This window comes from Ctenopharyngodon idella, chromosome 17, assembly GCF_019924925.1.
Source record: "Ctenopharyngodon idella isolate HZGC_01 chromosome 17, HZGC01, whole genome shotgun sequence".
Taxonomy (NCBI): Eukaryota; Metazoa; Chordata; class Actinopteri; order Cypriniformes; family Xenocyprididae; genus Ctenopharyngodon; species Ctenopharyngodon idella.
The window spans coordinates 31,597,835-31,619,714 of NC_067236.1; the positions used below are offsets into that span (position 1 = coordinate 31,597,835).

The 21,880-nt window shown below is 44.5% G+C and overlaps 1 protein-coding gene across 49 annotated transcripts in view; it reads left to right on the plus strand.

Annotated features, from left to right (window-relative positions):
• Positions 1-21,880, plus strand: part of LOC127498610 (NACHT, LRR and PYD domains-containing protein 12-like) — a 362,780-nt gene that overhangs the window by 12,442 nt on the left and 328,458 nt on the right. For 29 of the 49 annotated variants that reach the window (XM_051868195.1, XM_051868176.1, XM_051868180.1 and 26 more), the window contains exons 8-9: positions 383-556; positions 18,058-18,231. The exons of 12 other annotated variants lie outside the window; for them this stretch is intronic. In XM_051868195.1, the coding sequence (XP_051724155.1) occupies positions 383-556; positions 18,058-18,231 (348 nt within the window). The remainder of the gene's footprint in view (positions 1-382; positions 557-18,057; positions 18,232-21,880) is intronic. 8 more of the 49 variants (XM_051868173.1, XM_051868189.1, XM_051868153.1 and 5 more) reach the window with 3 other exon arrangements.

The following is a 21,880-nucleotide window of genomic DNA, read 5'->3' on the forward strand; positions in this document are numbered from 1 at the left end:
AAATAATATCAGATTTTACTTTTACTTTTACTTTTGCTATTGTTAAATAAATATTCAGTGATATCTTCCAAAGATTTCTGAATTTTGGCGCAATTTTTTTTCTCTGTATTTTGCCGATATGGCAACTAGTAAATACACTAATTTTCATCATGCTATCATGTGTGGAAGTATTTAAACCATGTGTGTTACAACTAACCCCGCTTTAGGTTGTGCCCCACGCTTCCCTAATTACATTTACACAAACACACTCCTGGTTTTCGGAAACAGACTGTAATTTTAGGATGATTCATACAATTGTTTCTACAAGGTTTATGATGCTTTTGGGAAATGTGGCCCTGTAAGTTTTGAGAGAGTGTGAAGAGTGTGTCATTGTTCTCTACAGGTTGTGGGATTGTGGTGTCACAGATGAAGGTTGTGCTGCTCTGGCTTCAGCTCTGAGATCAAACCCCTCACACCTGAGAGAACTGGATCTGTCTGGAAATAAACTAGGAGACTCGGGAGTGAAGATGATTTCTGCTGTACTGGAGAATCCTCACTGTAAACTGGAGGATCTGGGGTAAGATCATACGCGACTCTCACATGAAACTGTGTCACTGTGAATTTTGCAATTTCAATAATTCATAAAGTAACATTAAAATGGAATAGAATTCAGGGAAAACTATTATTACATTCATTCATTCAAATTACCTTTCATCAATTTAAAGGGTTAGTTCACTCAAAAATGATTTTTTTTCAACCTGTTAGCCAGTTAGTCATGATTAAAATAAAGTTTATGTAATATATGTGTGTGTACTGTGTATATTTGTATAATTTATACATATACATGTATATATTTAGGGACAATATAAAAATATAAAAATCAACTAGATAAAAAAGTTTGTAGACAAACTTTAAGTTGGCTTGAAAAAGCCGGTCCAGAAAGTTTGAAGAAGTTTTAAAAGTTCGTAGTTTGAAGCTTTTCAGTTTGAAATAGTTTAAGTTTTAAAATTGTAGTTTTAAAAGCTAGATAGATAGATAGATTTTAATTTGCTATGTGATTGCTAGGGTACTCGGGGTGGTTGCTAGGGTGTTGCTATGCGGTTGCTAAGGTATCCTGGGTGGTTGCTAGGGTGTTGCTCTGCGGTTGCTAGGGTACTCGGGGTGGTTGCTAGGGTATTGCTATGAGGTTGCTAGGATATTCTAGGAGGTTGCTATGCTGTTCTGGGTGGTTGCTATGTGGTTGCTAGGGTGCTCTGTGTGGTTGCTATGATATAGATAGATAGATAGATCTGGTTTGATAGATAGATAGATAGATAGATAGATACATTTAGCTTGACAGATAGATAGATAGATAGATAGATAGATTAAATGAGTTTGTGTCACGGGAATCATACGCGGATGCAAGTTGCAAGTAAAAATCTCTTTATTGAGAAAACAATAGAGTCCAACACGTTGCAGCCAGCAGGAGAGTGGTGACACAGGGACTTCGATGGGCAATCCTGAACAGAAGAGTGAAGACCGTGTGTAGAGTATCCGGAGTGAAAGGAGAACACCAGGTGAGTAATCCAAACGGGACTGGAACCGGAACAGCACGACACGATGACTCAGACAGAGGAACACACAGGAGAACAGGAAGCAGCACGGGCGATCTCCAGCAACGATCTGACAAACATGGGACGAAAGACAGGGCAATAAATAGGCTGGTAGATGACATTCAGCTGCCGCTGATCACTGGTAATCAGCGGTGACGCCCACATGAAACAATCAGCGTGACGAAACACACACACACACACACAAACACACAAGACCAGAATGAGACAGCGGATTACCAACCGTGACAGTACCCTCCCTCCTAGGAACGCCTCCTGGCGTTCCCAGACGAACTTACCTGTCGATTGTAATCATCGATAAGGGAGTGATCCAGGATGTCCCTAGCAGGAACCCAACTTCTCTCCTCCGGACTTCGGATTCCAGACTGGGAAAGATAGGTGGCTGGTAACCTAAGCTACATTCAAACGGAGAGAGGCCCGTGGATGACACTGGTAATGAGTTATGAGCGTACTCAACCATAGAGAGTTGCTGACTCCAGGAGGAAGGATTCTTGGATACCAAACATCGCAACACTCTCTCCAAATCCTGGTTGGCTCTCTCGGTTTGGCCATTGCTTTGAGGATGGAACCCCGAAGACAGACTGACAGTCGCACCCAGTAACTTACAAAACTCCTGCCAAAATTTGGACACAAATTGGGGACCCCTGTCGGAAACCACGTCCATCGGGAGGCCATGTAACCGAAAGACGTGATCTACAACAGTTACCGCTGTCTCCTTGGCAGATGGTAATTTAGGCAAGGGAATAAATGAGCCGCCTTTGAGAACCGGTCCACTACGGTCAAAACGACTGTCTTTCCCTGGGAGGGTGGGAGGGCGGTAATGAAATCTAGCGCAATGTGGGACCAGGGTCTCGAAGGGACAGACAGCGGTTGGAGTAACCCATCTGGGGGTCGATTGGAAGTCTTACCAGTGGCACAAACCGAACAAGCCAAAACAAAATTGCAAATGTCGTGAGCCATCAATGGCCACCAGAATCGTTGCTTGACCAAAAAACTGGTGCGATTGACTCCTGGATGAAAAGCAACGTTGGAACAATGCCCCCACTTGATAACGTCGGACCGTAACCCCTCCGGCACAAATAAACGATTCGGTGGGCAACCGAGCGGAGGCGTTACCCCTTCTAAGGCCGTACTGACCCTCGATTCGACCTCCCATGTAAGAGTGGAGACCACTAATGTCTCGGGTAAAATACATTCGGGAGTAGACAGGCGTTCGGAAGGATCAAAAATACGTGACAAAGAATCGGGTTTGATATTCTTGGAACCCGGGCGGTACGAGAGAGAAAAATCAAATCGTCCGAAAAAAAGTGCCCACCGAGCCTGCCTGGAGTTAAGTCTTTTAGCAGACCTGATATATTCCAGGTTCTTATGATCAGTCCAAACGATAAAAGGTACCCCCGAACCTTCTAACCAATGACGCCATTCTTCCAACGCTAATTTGACCGCCAACAACTCTCTGTTACCAATGTCATAATTACGTTCAGCGGGTGATAAACGATGGGACAAAAACGCGCAGGGATGCATCTTGTCGTCTGTGGAAGAACGTTGAGACAGAACTGCACCTACCCCCACCTCTGACGCATCGACCTCCACCACGAACTGACGTGAAGGATCAGGGGCTATGAGAATGGGGGCCGAAACGAAGCGGCTCTTAAGTTTGGCGAATGCAGCCTCAGCTGTATCGGACCACCTGAACGTTGTTCTGGGGGAGGTCAAGGCGGTCAGAGGCGCGGCTAGTTGGCTGAAATTACGAATGAAACGCCGGTAAAAATTGGCAAACCCCAGAAACCTCTGTAGGGCCTTACGGGAATCTGGACTTGGCCAATCTACCACAGCCTTAACCTTGTCAGGGTCCATACGTACTCCCTCAGACGAGACGATGTATCCTAGAAAAGAAACAGACTGTGCATGAAAATCGCATTTCTCCGCCTTGACAAAAAGCCCATTCTCTAGCAGCCTCTGAAGCACTCGCCTGACGTGCTGAACGTGTTCCTGGAGAGAAGAAGAAAAAATCAATATGTCATCCAGGTAGACATATATGAACTGGTCAACCATATCTCTCAACACGTCATTGACGAGTGCCTGAAAAAACGCCGGGGAGTTGGACAACCCGAAGGGCATGACCAAGTATTCGAAGTGCCCCCTAGGGGTGTTAAAGGCGGTTTTCCACTCATCCCCCTTCCGAATGCGAACCAAATGATAAGCGTTACGTAAATCCAATTTTGTGAAAACGGATGCTCCCTGCAACCTCTCGAAGGCTGAAGACATCAACGGCAAAGGATAGGTATTCTTTACCGTGATGTTGTTCAGTCCTCGGTAATCAATACAAGGTCGCAAGGAACCATCCTTCTTCCCCACAAAAAAGAACCCCGCCCCCGCTGGAGAAGAGGAAGGTCGGATGAACCCTGCTGCTAGAGAATCAGAAATATATTTCTCCATGGCCTCCCTCTCGGGAACAGAAAGAGAGTAAAGTTTGCCTTTAGGTGGAGATTTACCTGGCAGTAAATCTATAGCACAGTCATAGGGACAATGCGGAGGGAGAGAAGCAGCACGGGACTTACTGAACACTTCCTTCAGATCCAGGTACTCCACGGGCACGTTTGATAAATCCGCTGCCTTCTCCTGAAACACAAAAACAGACACAGGCGGACAAGCAGACACAAGACAAGACTCGTAACACTGAGTGCTCCATTCGGAGATAGAGTGCTGGCGCCAATCCACCCTGGGGTTGTGTTGACTAAGCCAGGGATGACCAAGAACTATGGGTGCCAGAGGGGAGTCCATGAGGAGAAACGTGATGGTTTCAGTGTGGTTGCCTGACGTAGTAAGAGTTATGGGACAGGTAGTAAGGGAGATGCTGGGGAGTTCCTGTCCATTAAGAGCATTAACAGAGATCTGTCTGGTGAGAGGTGTGATGGGGAGATGAAATTTCTGAGCGAAATGAATGTCCATGAAATTACCTTCGGCTCCGGAGTCCAGTAAGGCTTGGCAGGTATGTGTGTGGTTGGCCCATCTCAGTCTTACCGGAAGGAGAGTGGATGGTGAGGACTTCTCAGCAGAGATCCCACCCGATAGTAGCCTCTTCATTACTATCGGGCTTGTTCTTTTGCTGGACACGCATGTAAAAAATGGCCCGCTCCTCCGCAGTACAGACATAGTCCTCGGGACCTCCGCCTCTCTCTCTCCTCCCGGGAAAGCCGAGCTCTCCCTACCTGCATGGGCTCGGGATCAGCGATGGGACCGACCGTGTCTCCCTCATTGGTTGATCGACCTTCCGCGCCTCTCAGTCTTTGGTTAGGATGAGTGTACCGCTCCAGGTGGTTAAGACGAGCATCCATTCGCAATGCCAGGTCGATAAGTCCATTGAGACTCTGGGGAAGGTCCAAGATGTAAATCTCCCTTTGGACACGGTCGGCCAGCCCATGCAGGAACATGTCCCACTGAGCCTCCTCGTTCCATCTGCACTCTGCCGCCAACGTTCTGAACTCGATAGAGTAGTCGGCTACTGTACGATCACCTTGTCTTAGTTCCGCGAGGAGTCTGGCAGCGTCCTTGCCTGCCACAGCACGGTCGAAGACCCTCTTCATCTCGGCGGCGAGTGCCTGGAACGAGGTGCAGCATGGATTCTTGTTCTCCCACACCGCCGTTCCCCATAGTGCCGCCTGACCCGTGAGGAGGGTGAGTACAAACGCCACCTTGGACTCTTCTCTCTCAAAGGTCCGGGGCTGTAGGGAAAAATGCATAGAACACCGTGTAAGAAAGGCTCTGCAAAAATTGGGCTCACCAGCATAGCTCTGAGGAACAGGTAGGCGTGGCTCAGGTTGGACACCCGGCTCTGGTGGTGTGGGGGGAATTGGCGGTGTGGGCGGCGCAGTGGGATTTCTCAGAAATTGTTGGGAGAGCTCGGACACCTGCGTCACGAGCGCTTGCACAGTGCGCCCTGTGGTGGTGATACTCTCCTGCTGCTGGTCCATACGAGCGATACTGTGGTTGATGAACTCAGTCAGTGAAGCTGAACTTGCTGCATCCATAACGTTGGTCAGATCGTTCTGTCACGGGAATCATACACGGATGCAAGTTGCAAGTAAAAATCTCTTTATTGAGAAAACAATAGAGTCCAACACGTTGCAGCCAGCAGGAGAGTGGTGACACAGGGACTTCGATGGGCAATCCTGAACAGAAGAGTGAAGACCATGTGTAGAGTATCCGGAGTGAAAGGAGAACACCAGGTGAGTAATCCAAACGGGACTGGAACCGGAACAGCACGACACGATGACTCAGACAGAGGAACACACAGGAGAACAGGAAGCAGCACGGGCGATCTCCAGCAACGATCTGACAAACATGGGACGAAAGACAGGGCAATAAATAGGCTGGTAGATGACATTCAGCTGCCGCTGATCACTGGTAATCAGCGGTGACGCCCACATGAAACAATCAGCGTGACGAAACACACACACACACACACACACAAACACACAAGACCAGAATGAGACAGCGGCTTACCAACAGTGACAGTTTGAATGAGTTTAAATGGCTTAGAAATAGGAATGGCAGTTTAATTGAGTCTGTGTGTTTGAATTTGAATTTTGACAGTTGGACGGAATGTTCAGATCAGCCAAGGCAGTTCAATGAAAGTCAATGGGATTTTTCCAAGATTTAATCAGCATTTTTAGGAAAACCGTAAGTCTGATCAGTCTGAAAAGATAAGGCAACTCGAGTCAACTTGAACAGTCTAGGAGGAGTAGCATTTAGAAATTTTAGTCTAAGAAGAAGAATAATAATAATCTTAAATAGAAGATCAGTAAGTTGGCTTTTTCAAGCCATGAATTAAATAAGCCATTTATGAAATAAATGCAGCCTTAATGAGCATAAGAGACTTTGTTCAAAAACATTAAAAATAGTAATGTTTCCGAACTTTTGACTGGTAGTGTATTACTCTGTTAATTATTTCGGTGAAATATATATTTTGTGTAGTCTTATTATTTTATTCCTTGTATATTATTGTGTTTTTCTCTGCATTGCAGGTGTGTGATGTGTGAATCCTTATGTTCTGTTGATGTTGCCATTTGCACATGCAAAGCGAAATCCCTGAAAAAACAAAAAACAAAAAAACATTTGTGGTATTTTAAAGGGGTGGTTCACTGTTTTTTTTCTAGGCTTGATTGTGTTTATGGGGCACAGTTTAACATGTCTCGATGCTTCGTTTAAAAAAAAAAAAAAAAAAAAATCGCTGTATTTTTCATATATTTTACCTTTATTCTACACCACTGTCTCTATTGTCATTTAAACGGCCGGATTGACTTCCTGCTTCTATGAAGCCACTCCCTCCGAAATACGCAATGGGCTCAGATTGGTTAGCTGGCCCAGTGTATTGTGATTCGCTGAAGTGTCCAGAAATGCCACGCCCCTTACCATTAGTTGTTACATGTGCTTCAGTGGAAATGTAAATACTGGCGTCTATATTATCAAATTGAGCCCGAATCAGACTCAGATAGCAGTAATGATGAAGAGGGGCAAACAGAACCTCTGTAAGCACGGTTTTTAAAGGACGTTTCTGAATGGTAAGTATTTCCGTTTGTATTTGTGTCAAAGTCTTTATATATGCTGTCACTTATGAATGTTAACTGCTGTTTGTTAGCTTTCAATATACGATTTTATCCTGATTAAAGATTTACTGTAGCTGAATACATGACTGAGTAGTAGCATTTTTGTAAAGGTATTGTTTAATTTATAGCATGAACGACTGTTTGTCTATGAACATAGAAGATTGTTGAAGTATGCAATAGAATTTAGCTAACTGGCGAGTGTCGTGGAAATTCTCAATACGAATCTGACTTCTCCACGGACAATTTAAACAACTCCTAGTTGTTAATATAATACTACAGTATCTTGAGGTAATCCCCTGAATTCCTGGATACTTACAATACAATACAATACTTCCCTGAAGTATGGTGACGGCGTCCCATCAAGAAGCTACTAACACTACCTCAATCACACTTAGCTGTTACTTTTGTTGTCTTTTGAGCATAGGATCTTCTTAGCTGCGCAGCATAAACCTGACACGACTTCCAAGTTGCTCTTTGTAGAAATGAAGTTTTATTTACGGCAGGGAGATCACTGGTCACAACAACCGAGTGACTCTCTATGAACAGAAAGATACATGCACATTTAAATCTTACAGTTGAGTAGAAATCAATGTCACTCAAGTCTGGACAAGTTCTGGTGATTGGTTTGTAATGATTAAAGCTAATCACATGACTGTTAGTTCTACTGTGTTAAGCACTTTTTGGGTAAGTCCACATGGTCTTTGACCTGAGCATCCTTAAAATGCATTTTCTGTACATTTCATAAAATATTTCTATCACACTGGCGAAGCCAAACCGCGTTGGTCTTTGTTTATCGTCCTTGATGCAACCAAAAAATAGCAACAGAACTATACATTTAAAAGACATGAACAAACAATAAAACCTACTTACAGTTTGGGGCAGCTTCTGCTTTTAAAGTGTGAACTGCTTCATCTTTCAGTAATAGCCTTGGTGCAAATCCAGCATTGAACTCGTGTAGATTCTGGAAGCTGTCTTCCGCCCCGCATCCAGTGTAGACAATATTACTGATTATAATGGGTTCTGTTATCTTTTGACGCGTCGCGTTGCGCCGTTCACGTCCGGTGTCGACAACTCTTCCACGCGACATGGCCTCGCCCACTTTGTTGCGTGTTAATGTTAATTGCAGGGTTTATGATGTCACCAACCCGGGAAGAAGCTTGTTGTAGTCCAAACCGGTCGTAGTTACAGTCATTAAACTGCCATAACTTTAAAAGACAATATCTCAGTTTGCATTGAACTTTCAGCGCTGTAACTTTGCAGATACTGTTTATGCTCAAGCAGCAACATTACACACTAACTAAAGTTAAAAAAGTGAAATCACAATGAACCACCCCTTTAAGACACTCATCTATATTAATTTAATTTTAATTTGATATTTGAATTGTGTCGTTTAATGGTTAATGATCGGTTAGTGAGTGATTGTCGGTCAGGAAAATAAACTAAATGTTCTCATAACAATTCTCCACCAGATTTACTTTGCTGCACGCAAGTTCCCGCTGACTCAAAAACGTGCGTACATGAGCTGAGACCTGACGTGAGATTTGATCGTAGTCACCGCTCACGCTCATATTGATAAATGCCGAATTTTGCGTGGAAATGAGCGTACGCACAGTTTTCTGGCATACAATCGTTTGATAAACGAGGGCCATTATGATTAGCCACATTCACGCCAAACTACACACAGATGTGAACAATGTAAAGCACTACTCTCTTGTGTCTTTTGCTTGTTCAGTATGCAGTGGAGAGTACAGGAGTTTGTCAGAGCACTTACAGATATATGTATGTGCATAAATACACTGTATATACAGTATGTATGCACAACTGATGGATTTTACACAGGTGTGGAATTGAACTGTATCAATACTGAACTGACTTGAGCTGAATAATCACATTGACTTGTTAGAGCTGCTTTACAGCAGAATATATATATATATATATATATATATATATATATATATATATATATATATATACAGTTGCAAGAAAAAGTATGTAAACCACTTGCAGAATCTGTGAAAATGTTAATAATTTTAACAAAATAAGGGAGATAATACAAATTGCATGTTATTTTTTATTTAGTACTGTCCTGAGTAAGACATTTTACATAAAAGATGTTTACATATAATCCACAAGACAAAAAAAATAGCTGCATTTATTAAAATAACCCCATTCATAAGTATGTGAACCATTGATTCTTAACACTGTGTGTGGTTACCTGGATGATCTACGGCTGTTTTTTTTTTTGATCTACGTTTTGTTTTTGTTGTGTGATGGTTGTTCATGAGTCTCTTGTTTGTTCTGAGCAGTTAAACTGAGCTCTGTTCTTCAGAAAAAATCTCCAGGTCCTGCAGATTCTTCAGTTTTCCACCATCTTTTGCATATTTGAACCCTTTACAGCAGTGACTGAATGATTCTGAGATCCGTCTTTTCACACTGAGGACAACTGAGGGACTCAAACACAACTTTTAAAAAAGGTTCAAAAATTCACTGATGCTCCAGAAAAAAACATGATGCATTAATAGACGGGGGGTGAAAACATTTGGAATTTGAAGATCAAGGTAAATTGTATTTAATTTGTCTTCCGGGAAACATGCAAGTATTTTCTGTTGCTTCTGAAGGGCAGTACTAAATGAAAAAAAAAATGATATTCAAGCAAAATAAGAAAAATTTGGACCTCTTCATCCTGTTCAAAAGTTTTCACCCCCCGACTCTTAATGCATCGTGTTTCCTTCTGGAGCATCAGTGAATGTTTGAACCTTTTTTAATAGTTGTGTTTGAGTCCCTCAGTTGTCCTCAGTGTGAAAAGATGGATCTCAAAATCATTCAGTCACTGCTGTAAAGGGTTCAAATATGCAAAAGATGGTGGAAAACTGAAGAATTTTTGGGACCTGGAGATTTTTTCTGAAGAACAGAGCTCAGTTTAACTGCTCAGGACAAACAAGAGACTCATGAACAACCATCACAAAACAAAAAAACAGCCGTAGATCATCCAGGTAACCACACACAGTGTTAAGAATCAATGGTTCACAAACTTTTGAACTGGGTCATTTTAATAAATAAAGCTTTTTTTTTTTTTTTTTGTCTTGTGGATTATATGTAAACATCTTTTATGTAAAATATCTTACTCAGGACAGTACTAAATAAAAAATAACATGCATTTTGTATGATCTCTCTTATTTTGTTAAAATTTTGCACATTTTTACAGATTCTGCAAGTGGTTCACATACTTTTTCTTGCAACTGTATATATTTATTTTTGTATTTATTGTGTGTGTGTGTGTGTGTGTGCATGCGTGTAAATTAGAGGTGCAACGGTTCAGATTACTCACGGTTCAGTTTGTATCACGGTTTTAGGGTCACGGTTTCGGTATGATTCGGTATGTGTTATGTTCTAGTAAAAAATTACTACTGTCAAATTAAAATAAAGAAAATAAGAACAAATAATTAAACGGCACAAACAAATACAGTAAAGCAAAGATAAAAATAAATAAAGCTTTTCAGGTTTTTCATGTATAAATCATCAATAAAATTTAAAACAACATTGCAAATAAAGATCAATCATTATTAATTATTAAGTTACTATTCAGTCATGAGCATTGAGTGATTTCCTTGTCTTTTGTTGTTTGATTAACATTAAAAACACATTCAGAAAGCAGGAATGCAAGGGCTGCTGTCTCTTTAAGACACAATACACGGATCAGTACACATGCTGAACACATGCGTTCTTTCTCGAGTGTTTAAGTTCACTTAAGACATAACCGACTATGCTTGCTAGGATACTCCCCAAGATGGACATGTTGACATAATTTTGTGTGAACTTGTCCGTTCAAGCGCAAGACTTAAAAGAGACCTCAATATTTGTGCGCTGTATACGCGCCTCCGCGTTCGCGCTTCGGATGAGTGCACAAATCTTCTCACAGCGCGCGCGCAAGTTCTCTTTCGCTCCTTGCACTGAAATGTTTAAATTATCAAGGCTTAAATGAGTTTAGTTTAAACGCAAATAGCAACATGTGCTGTTTATGTCTCACCTGCGCACGTGCGCTATCAACACCCGGGTGATGACGGCGTAAATGACTGGTCAGATAGAGCATACGGCACTCACATTGAACAAAGTTTAGGGGAAGCCAGAATGCGTATCCATCGACAGAAACATATATTAGTCTAACTCTGTCTGTTTTATTTATTTTATACAAACCTTATTATAGATGCGTATGCGTCGTCAGATATGAGATGAACCGCGGTGCAAGTGCGTGCCGAACCGAGTGTGCAGAACGATACGGTTCGATTTTTTACCGAGAACCATTTCACCCCTAGTGTAAATGTATGTATATAAGTATATATACACATATACAGGTATATGCACATTAATATAAATATATACACATACATATATATTTACAATATGAACAGGAATGAAAGGGGGTAAGAATAATTTCTTTCTTTCTCAAAACACTGAGTTTTGATTTCTAAGTGAACAAATTATGTATAATATCATGTCTACACCAGACGTGACCGTTGTCGCATCGCATCGCGCCGCAACAGCTAAAAGTAGTCTACAATGAACGTGACAAACCGACCGTTGTCAAGCACTTGGACTACTTCAGAAATAAAACAGTCAATCAAAGCACAATGACTGTCAAAATACTAACAGCTGATGGCATTATGAAAACTGCATTACTTGTCATGTTTCATCTCTACCTGCAGAAATTATGAAATCCATTGTTTTTATAATTCAGTTTCCTTTTACTGCAGTAACAGTAGAGCTCTTACATGTAAGCCATTCTACATTTTTGGTTGAGTGTTGAATGTGTGCATTCTTGGAAACATCCCAACAGACTATCTAAAAGTGAATGAGTCTTTACTTTATAGAATGTACAGTAGAAATAAAGAAGAAGAAAGTAACAGAATTGCTCAGGGCAGCCACTGGTCAAATGAGTCCCCTATGCTGAACTTCAGTTGCCCTCTTGGTTGAAATCTCTTTCTGGGGGTGGGTGGGGTGTTGATGGTGCCCATAGAGGGTGGGATGGTGTCCCCTTAGTTAGTGCCCTACACAGACCACATATTCAGCGTATATGGAACAGTGGTAGAGGAATCGGTGTAGTAAAAGCTTTACATCAAGCTTTACATGAATTTAAATGAAATTGCTGCCATTGATCAACAACAAAGACGTTTTTTTCCCCGCCACAGAATAAATAAGTATAAAAAGTAATTGTGACACAAATAAAAACAAAATTCTAGGAATTGTGATATAAAAACTATATGAATCGAGAGAAAAAAAGTAAGAATTGTGAGATCACAATTGCCTTTTTATTTTCTATTCATGGCAGAAATAAGCTTTCATAGGTTCATCATGTGTAAAAGAGGAAAACTATAGAGATGCACAATCCAGCACACAATCTTACTCCTCTCCCCTAACTCTTCTTCTCCCTTGTCCTGATCCAACTCTTCTCCTCCTTCATCTATTCCTCTCCCTCACCCAGACATTTTTTCTCTCTCTGCTCCTCTGTGTTGTTCTTCATCCACACTGAACAATGAGTCTGTGTCTATTTTACTGTATGTCTGTCACAGACACGCCAGGCTCTACACTCACCCAATCACTGCGCACTCCCTCCCCTGAGTACTGACAAGCCACACCTGACGCTCATTCACACTCATCACCGCAGCCACATAAAAGACACGCCAGATCACTCAGTCACTGTCCGGTCTCGTTGACACATACCAGTGTTTACTTACCTCCAGGACTCCCGTTACACGACTACTTACCTGTCTCCAGCGTCTTCTGTGATCCCTTGTGTCTCCTCGTCTCCTGTGAATCTCCAGTGTGTTCATCTGCTCCACGTCTCCCGGCATCCACGCTTCCTAGAACACACAGACAAGTATCAGTTCCAGTTCTACGTCTCATCGACCTTATCATCTGCTTCCACTAACCTGCACTCTGCTTCACGCTCAGTTTTACCTGAAATAAACCTGTTAACCCTTACCTGTGTCTCCGCTCCCTTCTGTACGTAACAGAAGACCGGACCAACACTGCCCAGGTAACAACATGAGCACCCCGGATCCCATTCAAGAATTGGTTGATGCACTTCGTCGCACTTTCACCGGCACTTCCACGTCAACAACTCCAGCGAACACTTCCGCATTCACCGCCGCAGCTCCTTCACCACCCGCGGTCGCCAGTCCCATGGCCAAACCGGCGCCCTTCTCTGGTCTGGCGGAGGATTGCAACGGTTTCCTCCTGCAGTGTTCGCTGGTCCTGGAGATGCAACCGCACTTATACCCTGACGATCGATCGAAAGTGGCTTTCATAATCTCTCAGCTTCACGGGAAAGCGCTGCGATGGGCTGAACCTCTCTGGAATTTAAATAACCCCGTTGTATCGTCCTTGTCAAGTTTTATAACCCACTTCAAGGAAGTTTTTGGAAAACCCGCTTGGGATTCGTCGATTGGTGAGAGATTATGCAATTTAAAACAAGGTGCACTAACTGTGTCTGATTATGCCCTCCAGTTTCGTACCCTCGCTGCTGCAAGTGGCTGAAATGAGCAGGCTTTGATCACCACATATCGTCAAGGCCTCGATCCACGTGTGCGGTTGCATCTCGCTGCATACGAGGATTCCATCGGGCTCGAGAAATTCATTCAGTTATCCATCAGATTCGCCACTCGTATGCAGCTGTGCCTAGAAGAGCACCAGTGCCAGCCGTTATTCCCCTCCACTCTCCGCCAGCCAGAGTCCGTCAGCTCCCCAGAACCAGCAAATGACAACATGCAGATAGAACACTCACGTCTATCATCAGCTGAGCGACAGAGGAGGCTGACCCAGAAAGTCTGTATTGTGGTGGTGCCGGGCATTACATTTCAGAATGCCCCCTTCGTCCTGCCCGGCTTTTGGTGAGTGCCATCCTGCCCACAGTGAATAAAATGAAACCACTCTCAATTGTAGTAAAACTTACTGCCGCTGATTTCTGTCTTCCAGTCAGTGCGCTCCTCGATTCTGGGTCAGCTGGAAACTTCATCTCCGGAGCCCTCTGTCGCCAGCTGCATCTCAAGACCACCCCAACACCGAAGATCTACCAGATCCACGCGATAACAGGAAAACCATTACGGAAAGTACGTTACAGCGTGGGACCCCTCCGTCTCCAAGTTGGAGTGCTCCACATCGAGGAGATCCAGCTGCTGGTTCTGGAGGAGTCAACATCTGACGTGATCCTAGGGCGCCCATGGCTTGAGCAGCACAACCCCACCATCTCCTGGAGGACAGGAGAGATCCTGAAGTGGGGTAACCAATGTTTCCACGACGAGTGGAAAACGGCTTTCGTGACCCCTACTGGCCATTATGAGTATCTCGTCATGCCGTATGGACTGGTCAACGCCCCCTCCGTATTCCAAGACTTCATGCATGAGGTGCTCCGGTAGTTCCTGCACCGGTCTGTCCTGGTCTACATAGACGACATTTTAATCTACTCCCGGAGCTTGGCCGAACATCGCTAGCACGTTGCGGAGGTCCTCCAACGCCTGAGAGACTACCACCTTTTCCTGAATGCCGAAAGGTGCACCTTCCACCAGCCCTCCGTGCAATTCCTGGGCTATAACATCGACCACAGTGGCGTCCGCATGGACGAGAGGAAGGTCACCGCAGTGAAAGAATGGCCCGTTCCCTCAACCATCAAAGAATTACAAAGATTCCTAGGATTTGCAAACTTCTATCGACGATTCATCCAGAACTATAGCACCATCACCGGTCCACTCACCAACCTCCTCCGTGGTAAGCCCAAGTCTCTGTCCTGGACCCCAGCCACCACCCAAGCCTTTGAGGCCCTCAAGGCCGCCTTCACGACCGCTCCCCTCCTGGCTCACCCTGACCCAGAGCTCCCCTTCGTCGCCGAGGTTGACGCCTCAACCACCGGAGTGGGAGCGGTACTATCCCAGCAGCAGGGGAATCCCAGCAGACTCCATCCATGTGCTTTCTTCTCCAGGAAACTCAACCCGGCGGAAATAAATTATGACATCGGCAACCGCGAACTCCTCGCCATCAAACTCGCCCTGGAGGAATGGAGGCATTGGCTTAAGGGAGCAAAACACACCTTCGTGGTTTTAACTGACCACAAAAATCTGGGATATTTGCGAGATGCCAAGAGACTGAATCCCCGCCAGGCCAGATGGGCTCTGTTCTTCACGAGGTTTGACTTCACCATCTCCTATCGTCCTGGATCGAAAAATGTGAAAGCCGATGCCCTGTCTCGTATCCACAACCTCGATGAGAACAACGAAGATCCAGAGCCCATCATCCCCGAGAAACTCGTTGTGAGTCCCATTTCCTGGTCTGCTGAGACGCTCCCCGAGTCCAATGCCTCCACCAGCATTCCGCCTGGTTGCCCCCCCGGATTGAAGTATGTACTACGGACACGACGCACACCCCTCATCCACTCGACACATACTTCACTGGGCACTGGCCACCCCGGGGTCAACGAAACCCTCTCGCTGTTAAAACAGCGCTTCTGGTGGCCCAACATGACATCTGACGTCAGAAGGTACGTGCAAGGGTGCAGGGAATGTGCCGTCTCCAAGAGCCCACGCCATCTTCCCTCCGGAAAGCTCCAACCTCTGCCCGTTCCCACTCGTCCCTGGTCACACCTAGGAGTGGATTTCCTTACCGACCTTCCCGTCTCCGATGGATGCACATGTGTGCTAGTGATCGTCGACCGCTTCTCCAAGTCCTGCCGTTTAATTCCCCTGCCTGGACTCCCCACTGCCATGGAAACGGCAGAGTTGCTCTTCAACCATGTGTTTCGCTATTTTGGATTACCAGAAGACATTGTATCTGACCGTGGATCCCAATTCACCTCCCGAGTCTGGAAGGCTTTCTTCAAACTCCTAGGTGTGACCATAAGTCTCTCCTCCGGTTACCATCCCCAGACGAACGGGCAGACGGAGAGGAAGATACAGGAGATCGGCCGTTTCCTGCGTACCTTCTGTCACGGCCACCAGGACTCCTGGAACCAGTTCCTGGGCTGGGCCGAGTACGCCCAGAACTCTCTCCGTCAGCCCACTACAGGTCTTACTCCTTTCCAGTGCATACTCGGCTTCCCCTGGGATGGGGAACCAGAGGGTCTGGGACTCAGCACATCTGCAACTCCAGCGAGCCCTACGCAGGCGCAGGTTGACAGCCGACAATCGACGCTCCCACACACCCAAATACCAGCCAGGACAGAAGGTTTGGCTGTCAACCCGGGACATCAGGATGCGCCTGCCCTGTAGGAAGCTGAGTCCTAGGTTCGTTGGTCCCTTCACCATCATCCGGCAAGTCAACCCCGTCACCTATCACCTGCAACTCCCTCCTGAGTATCGCATTCACCCAGTTTTCCATGTGTCACTCCTTAAACCTCACCATCCCTCTGTCCTTCCCTCCTCAGAGCCTGGCGACACCGAGGATCCCCCTCCTCCACTCATCACGGAAGACGGGGTAGCCTACCAGGTGAAAGACATTCTGGACTCCCAGCGTCGTGGTGGGTCCCTTGAATATCTAGTGGACTGGGAGGGATACGGTCCCGAAGAACGTTCATGGGTCCCGAGGAATGATATTCTGGATCCCAGCCTCCTTGACGACTTCCACGCCAGACATCTCAACAAGCCAGCTCCCCGAGGCAGAGGTCGACCACCACGACGTCGGGGTCCGCGGTCCTCAGGAGCGGACCGTGGAGGGGGGGGTAATGTCACAGACACGCCAGGCTCTACACTCACCCAATCACATCGCACTCCCTCCCCTGAGTACTGACAAGCCACACCTGACGCTCATTCACACTCATCACCGCAGCCACATAAAAGACACGCCAGATCACTCAGTCACTGTCCGGTCTCGTTGACACATACCAGTGTTTACTTACCTCCAGGACTCCAGTTATACGACTACTTAACTGTCTCCAGCGTCTTCTGTGATCCCTTGTGTCTCCTCGTCTCCTGTAAATCTCCAGTGTGTTCATCTGCTCCACGTCTCCCGGCATCCACGCTTCCTAGAACACACAGACAAGTATCAGTTCCAGTTCTACGTCTCATCGACCTTATCATCTGCTTCCACTCACCTGCACTCTGCTTCACGCTCAGTTTTACCTGAAATAAACCTGTTAACCCTTACCGCTCCCTTCTGTACGTAACAATGTCCATGTAATGAAGGAGCTTCAACATCTGACTATTCCTTCAACTGAGATTGGAATCTGCTATTTCTCAATATTTCTCAATATCTGCTAATTATAAATGCTTATCAATTGTTTCAGTATTTGTTTTCTAGATTTTTTCAATACTTTTGAGCTGCTGTTGGTACAGAAGTAGAGGTTTTATACTATATTTAAAGATTGTAACATTGGGTCTTCATTTCTGACATGCTGTGTTTAAGCATTTGTAAATAAGATCAGAAAGAAATTTAAGCCTTCTAGAAACGTGTTAATTGACTGCATTTTGTGCGAAAACGACATGAATTATGGTAAGGTCACAACAGACGGATGTTGTGCTAATTGTGTTTAGAGTTTTGAAAATGTGATACAGATTGGAGAAAAGTGTGTTAGAAATTGAAAAAAAAAACAAAACATGAATAGAAGAACATGAAGAACATGAATTCATCCTTAATGACCATCACATCCATCTTTTTTCTGTGATCATCTTTCCATATTATTTAATGTGATAATTTGTTAACATAATTTCCTCTCACTCAAACACACACACACACACACACACACACACACACACACAAACGTAGTAAAACTCATATCAAACATGGGGATTTGTGCTTTTGTTTTGGTTTCTTTTTAATAATGAAGTCTCTGTTGATCTGATCTGAGAGAGTGAAGAGTGTGTCATTGTTCTCTACAGGTTGAGGTATTGTGGTGTCACAGATGAAGGTTGTGCTGCTCTGGCTTCAGCTCTGAGATCAAACCCCTCACACCTGAGAAAACTGAATCTGACTGTGAATAAACTAGGAGACTCGGGAGTGAAGATGATTTCTGCTGGACTGGAGAATCCTCACTGTAAACTGGAGGATCTGTGGTAAGATCATCTCTATCATAAAGACTGGAAGTGAATAAGGATTAATATGTAGATAGTGCATACAAAATATCCTTTGGCGTAAACCCCATCCGGCGGTTCAGTGACAGATTCCTGCTTGAACCGTCAGATCCTGCCGGCAGTAGAAGGAAGGGGTGAGGAGTCTACCTGAAAAAAAGAAAATTTAGATCTAAATATATTATTATCCTGCAAAAGAAAGTAAAACTAACAGTTTTTAGGGGAATTTTACAGTTAAAGACCCAAAAGACCAGATATGATGAATAAAGACCCGGAGTCAGAGTTAAAAAAATAATAAATTGAAGATAATTTTAATGAAGAATAGTTTGCAGTTTCATCAGCAGAAGCCAGCTTCAAGTCTCACAAGGAGTTTGTAGGCCGCTCTGTGTACATTCACATTTCCACAACAATTATACTCTAACAGAGTCAACTAACTACGTCATTACTTCAGGTTGAATGATTCTGATTGGCTAAGAAAAATAGACAAATTTGGTAATCTTCCACACATGGACACATAGTCAGAAGCATATCTCCATTCGTCACGATGCTGACGAGGGGACCCTGGATTTAGGCACTGGATGTCCTTTTGGGGTCATGACATGGCGTCTGCTGGTCTCAAGAAGAGTGCCAGTTGTCCACCAGTACAAAGGACCTGCACAGAACACTTAGCGCACATACACAGATACACATGATTCACAGCTTCTTCAAGGTTGAAGTTGATCTGAGCTCTGCTCTGAGCAGGAAACTTTCCCAAAACGTACTGATAACATGTTCTTTTCTCTCAGTGAGAGGTACAGACAATATTCAAAATTATTTTCTAGTGTTTAAAAAGGAAAAGAAATGCTCTAACATACGTTGAAGAAGTCATTCAAATAATTTAACAGAAAGATAAATGTTGGTTAATAACTTAAAAGATATATATTGAAGCGGCAGTGGATTCCAGAATCCACCTCTTCAAGTTAAATAAACCGAACAAACTACAAACCAGACAACAGACACAGGTTACAGTGAAGAGGGTTTAAAAAAAAACAAAAAAAAAAACAAATATTTTGATGTAATTCAACTGATCTTGTGATGCTTGTTCAAACAGACCACCCTTACAGAAGCGTGAGCATTGCCTCAAACTGTGTATCTGCAGCTGAAAAGAGGGAAGTGGAGTGTGGTTCACCTGAATCATTTTTACATGATTATCATGACCAAAATAATTCACGATAACAAAATATTTCGATATCTATAGAAATAATGCTATCAGTCAAATTGATCTTTAATTTATTTATTTATTTATTTATTGAAGAATCACACCATTGCATACAAAAGGAACAATTACACTTAATGGCGACCAGTTTGAAATAACTTCCTTCTGTCAGTACTGAAAATCTGTACTTAAATACAAGTACTGTTACATTGCTGAATACTCAATTACAAGTAAAATTACTGGTGTCAAAAAGTACTGAAGTAAAAGTACAAAGTACTCTTCTCAAAAACTACTCAGAGTACTAGTTACTGGTTACTTTTTAGCTGGTGATATTTAATGAATTACTGTACCAATATATATTCAATCAAATCATAGATCTATGTAGAAAATAGCAACGTTTTACCTTATTGACAAAGTACATGAATTAGTGGTCACGATACTGGAGTTTCTAACGTCAATACGATACCTTGAAAAATATCAATATTCAGTATCATTTTCAATACCATGGGGAAAACCGCAACATACTGTATACTGCCATATAGATATTTTAATATCTCAATTTTTGTCCATCCATTTTGTCAAGGCCATCATTATTTTCAAGCTTCAAAAAGCACAAGACTCGTTGTAACAGTAATCCATTTGAATGGAGCGGTTTAATTCAAGTCTTCTGAAGAGACACGTCCACTATTGTAATGATGGGTCAACAGTGTGTGGATCCATAAGCAGCTTTATTAAACACAGCAGTAGTACAGACAAGGGCAGAGCAGTATCGTAAACAGGGACAGGCAAGGATCGAGGCAGGCAGCAGAGAATCAGAGTCAGTTCACAGGCAAGGATCGAGGCAGGCGGCAAACAAACACAGTCCAGGGTACAGGCAATGTTCGGGGCAGGCGGCAAGGGTTCACGAGAGATAAACAGTCCAGGTAACAACAAGATAACAGTCCACAGAATAACGCTCAGAAATGATCACCGTAGCAAATCAAGACTTCGCGAAGATGTGGTGTGTATGCGTGGCTTAAATAGTGTGCGTGTGATGCAGTTCAGGTGTGTGTGCAATCAGTCCCAGGAATGAGGGCCTATGGGAAATGAAGTCTGAATGGTGGGGAATCAGTATTCCGGTGATGGCTCCCTCCGGCGGTCCGGAGGATGAACCGTGGGAGCCATATTCATGACAGAGCCCCCACCCTGCGAGCGGCTCCTGACGCGAGGAGGCGGACGCCGGGGTCTACCACGTGGTCGAGGGGCCGGTCTCTCCGGGTGCGTCCGGTGGAATTCCTCCACGAGTGCAGGGTCCAGGATATCATCCGCATCGACCCAGGATCACTCCTCCGGCCTGTACCCCTCCCAGTCGACCAGATATTGTAGTCTTCGACCCCGACGCCTGGAATCGAGCAGCTCTCGGACTTGGTAAGCCTCCTCACCCTCAATCGTCAGTGGTGGGGGATGACGGCCCTCGGCTCACTCTGGTTCCCCCCTCGGACCCCCGGAGGGTTTCGGCAACGAAACATGGAATGTGGGAGAAACACGATAATTAGCAGGCAGATTTAAACCAAATGAGACAGGAGTAATTTGTTTGACAATTTGAAAAGGCCCTACAAACCTGGGACTGAGTTTCTTGCATGGAAGTCTTAGGCGAAGATCCCTGGTAGAGAGCCAGACCCACTGCCCAACGGTGTACTGGGGATTCGGTCGGCGGTGTCTGTTGGCTTGTACCACTTGTCTTCTGATGGCGCGTTGTAGATGGTGATGAGCCATATCCCATGTTTCCTCGCTTCTGCGCATCCAATCATTGACTGAAGGTAGCTCGGAAGGTTCACCTGACCACAGGAACAGTGGAGGTTGATAGCCTAGGACGCACTGGAAGGGTGTGATTCCGGTGGCTGGTTTTCTTAGAGAGTTCTGGGCGTATTCAGCCCACATCAAATAGCGACTCCATTCCGACTGATCCTTCTGACAGTAGGTGCGGAGAAAGCGTGTGAGTTCCTGGTTCATTCGTTCTGTCTGACCATTGGATTCTGGGTGGTAGCCGGATGTGAGGCTGATGTTAACCTTTAAGTTCTTGAAGAAAGCAGACCAGACCCGTGAGGTAAACTGTGGACCTCTATCAGACACAATGTCCTCAGGTAACCCATAGAATCTGAAGACGAAGTTACAAAGCAGTTCAGCGGTCTCGAATGCCGTGGGTAGTTTGGGCAACGGAATGAGACGGCAAGCTTTAGAGAAACGATCGATCACAGTGAGAATTGTGGTGTTGCCATGGGATACGGGTAGGTCGGTTACAAAGTCGATGGCTATGTGCGACCAGGGGCGTTGTGGGATGGGTAACGGTTGGAGCAGACCAGCAGGAGCTTGATGAGGAGTTTTAGATGTTTGACAGGCTGCGCAGTTGTGGATAAATTGAGTCACGTCATGAAGCATGGAATCCCACCAGAATCGGTT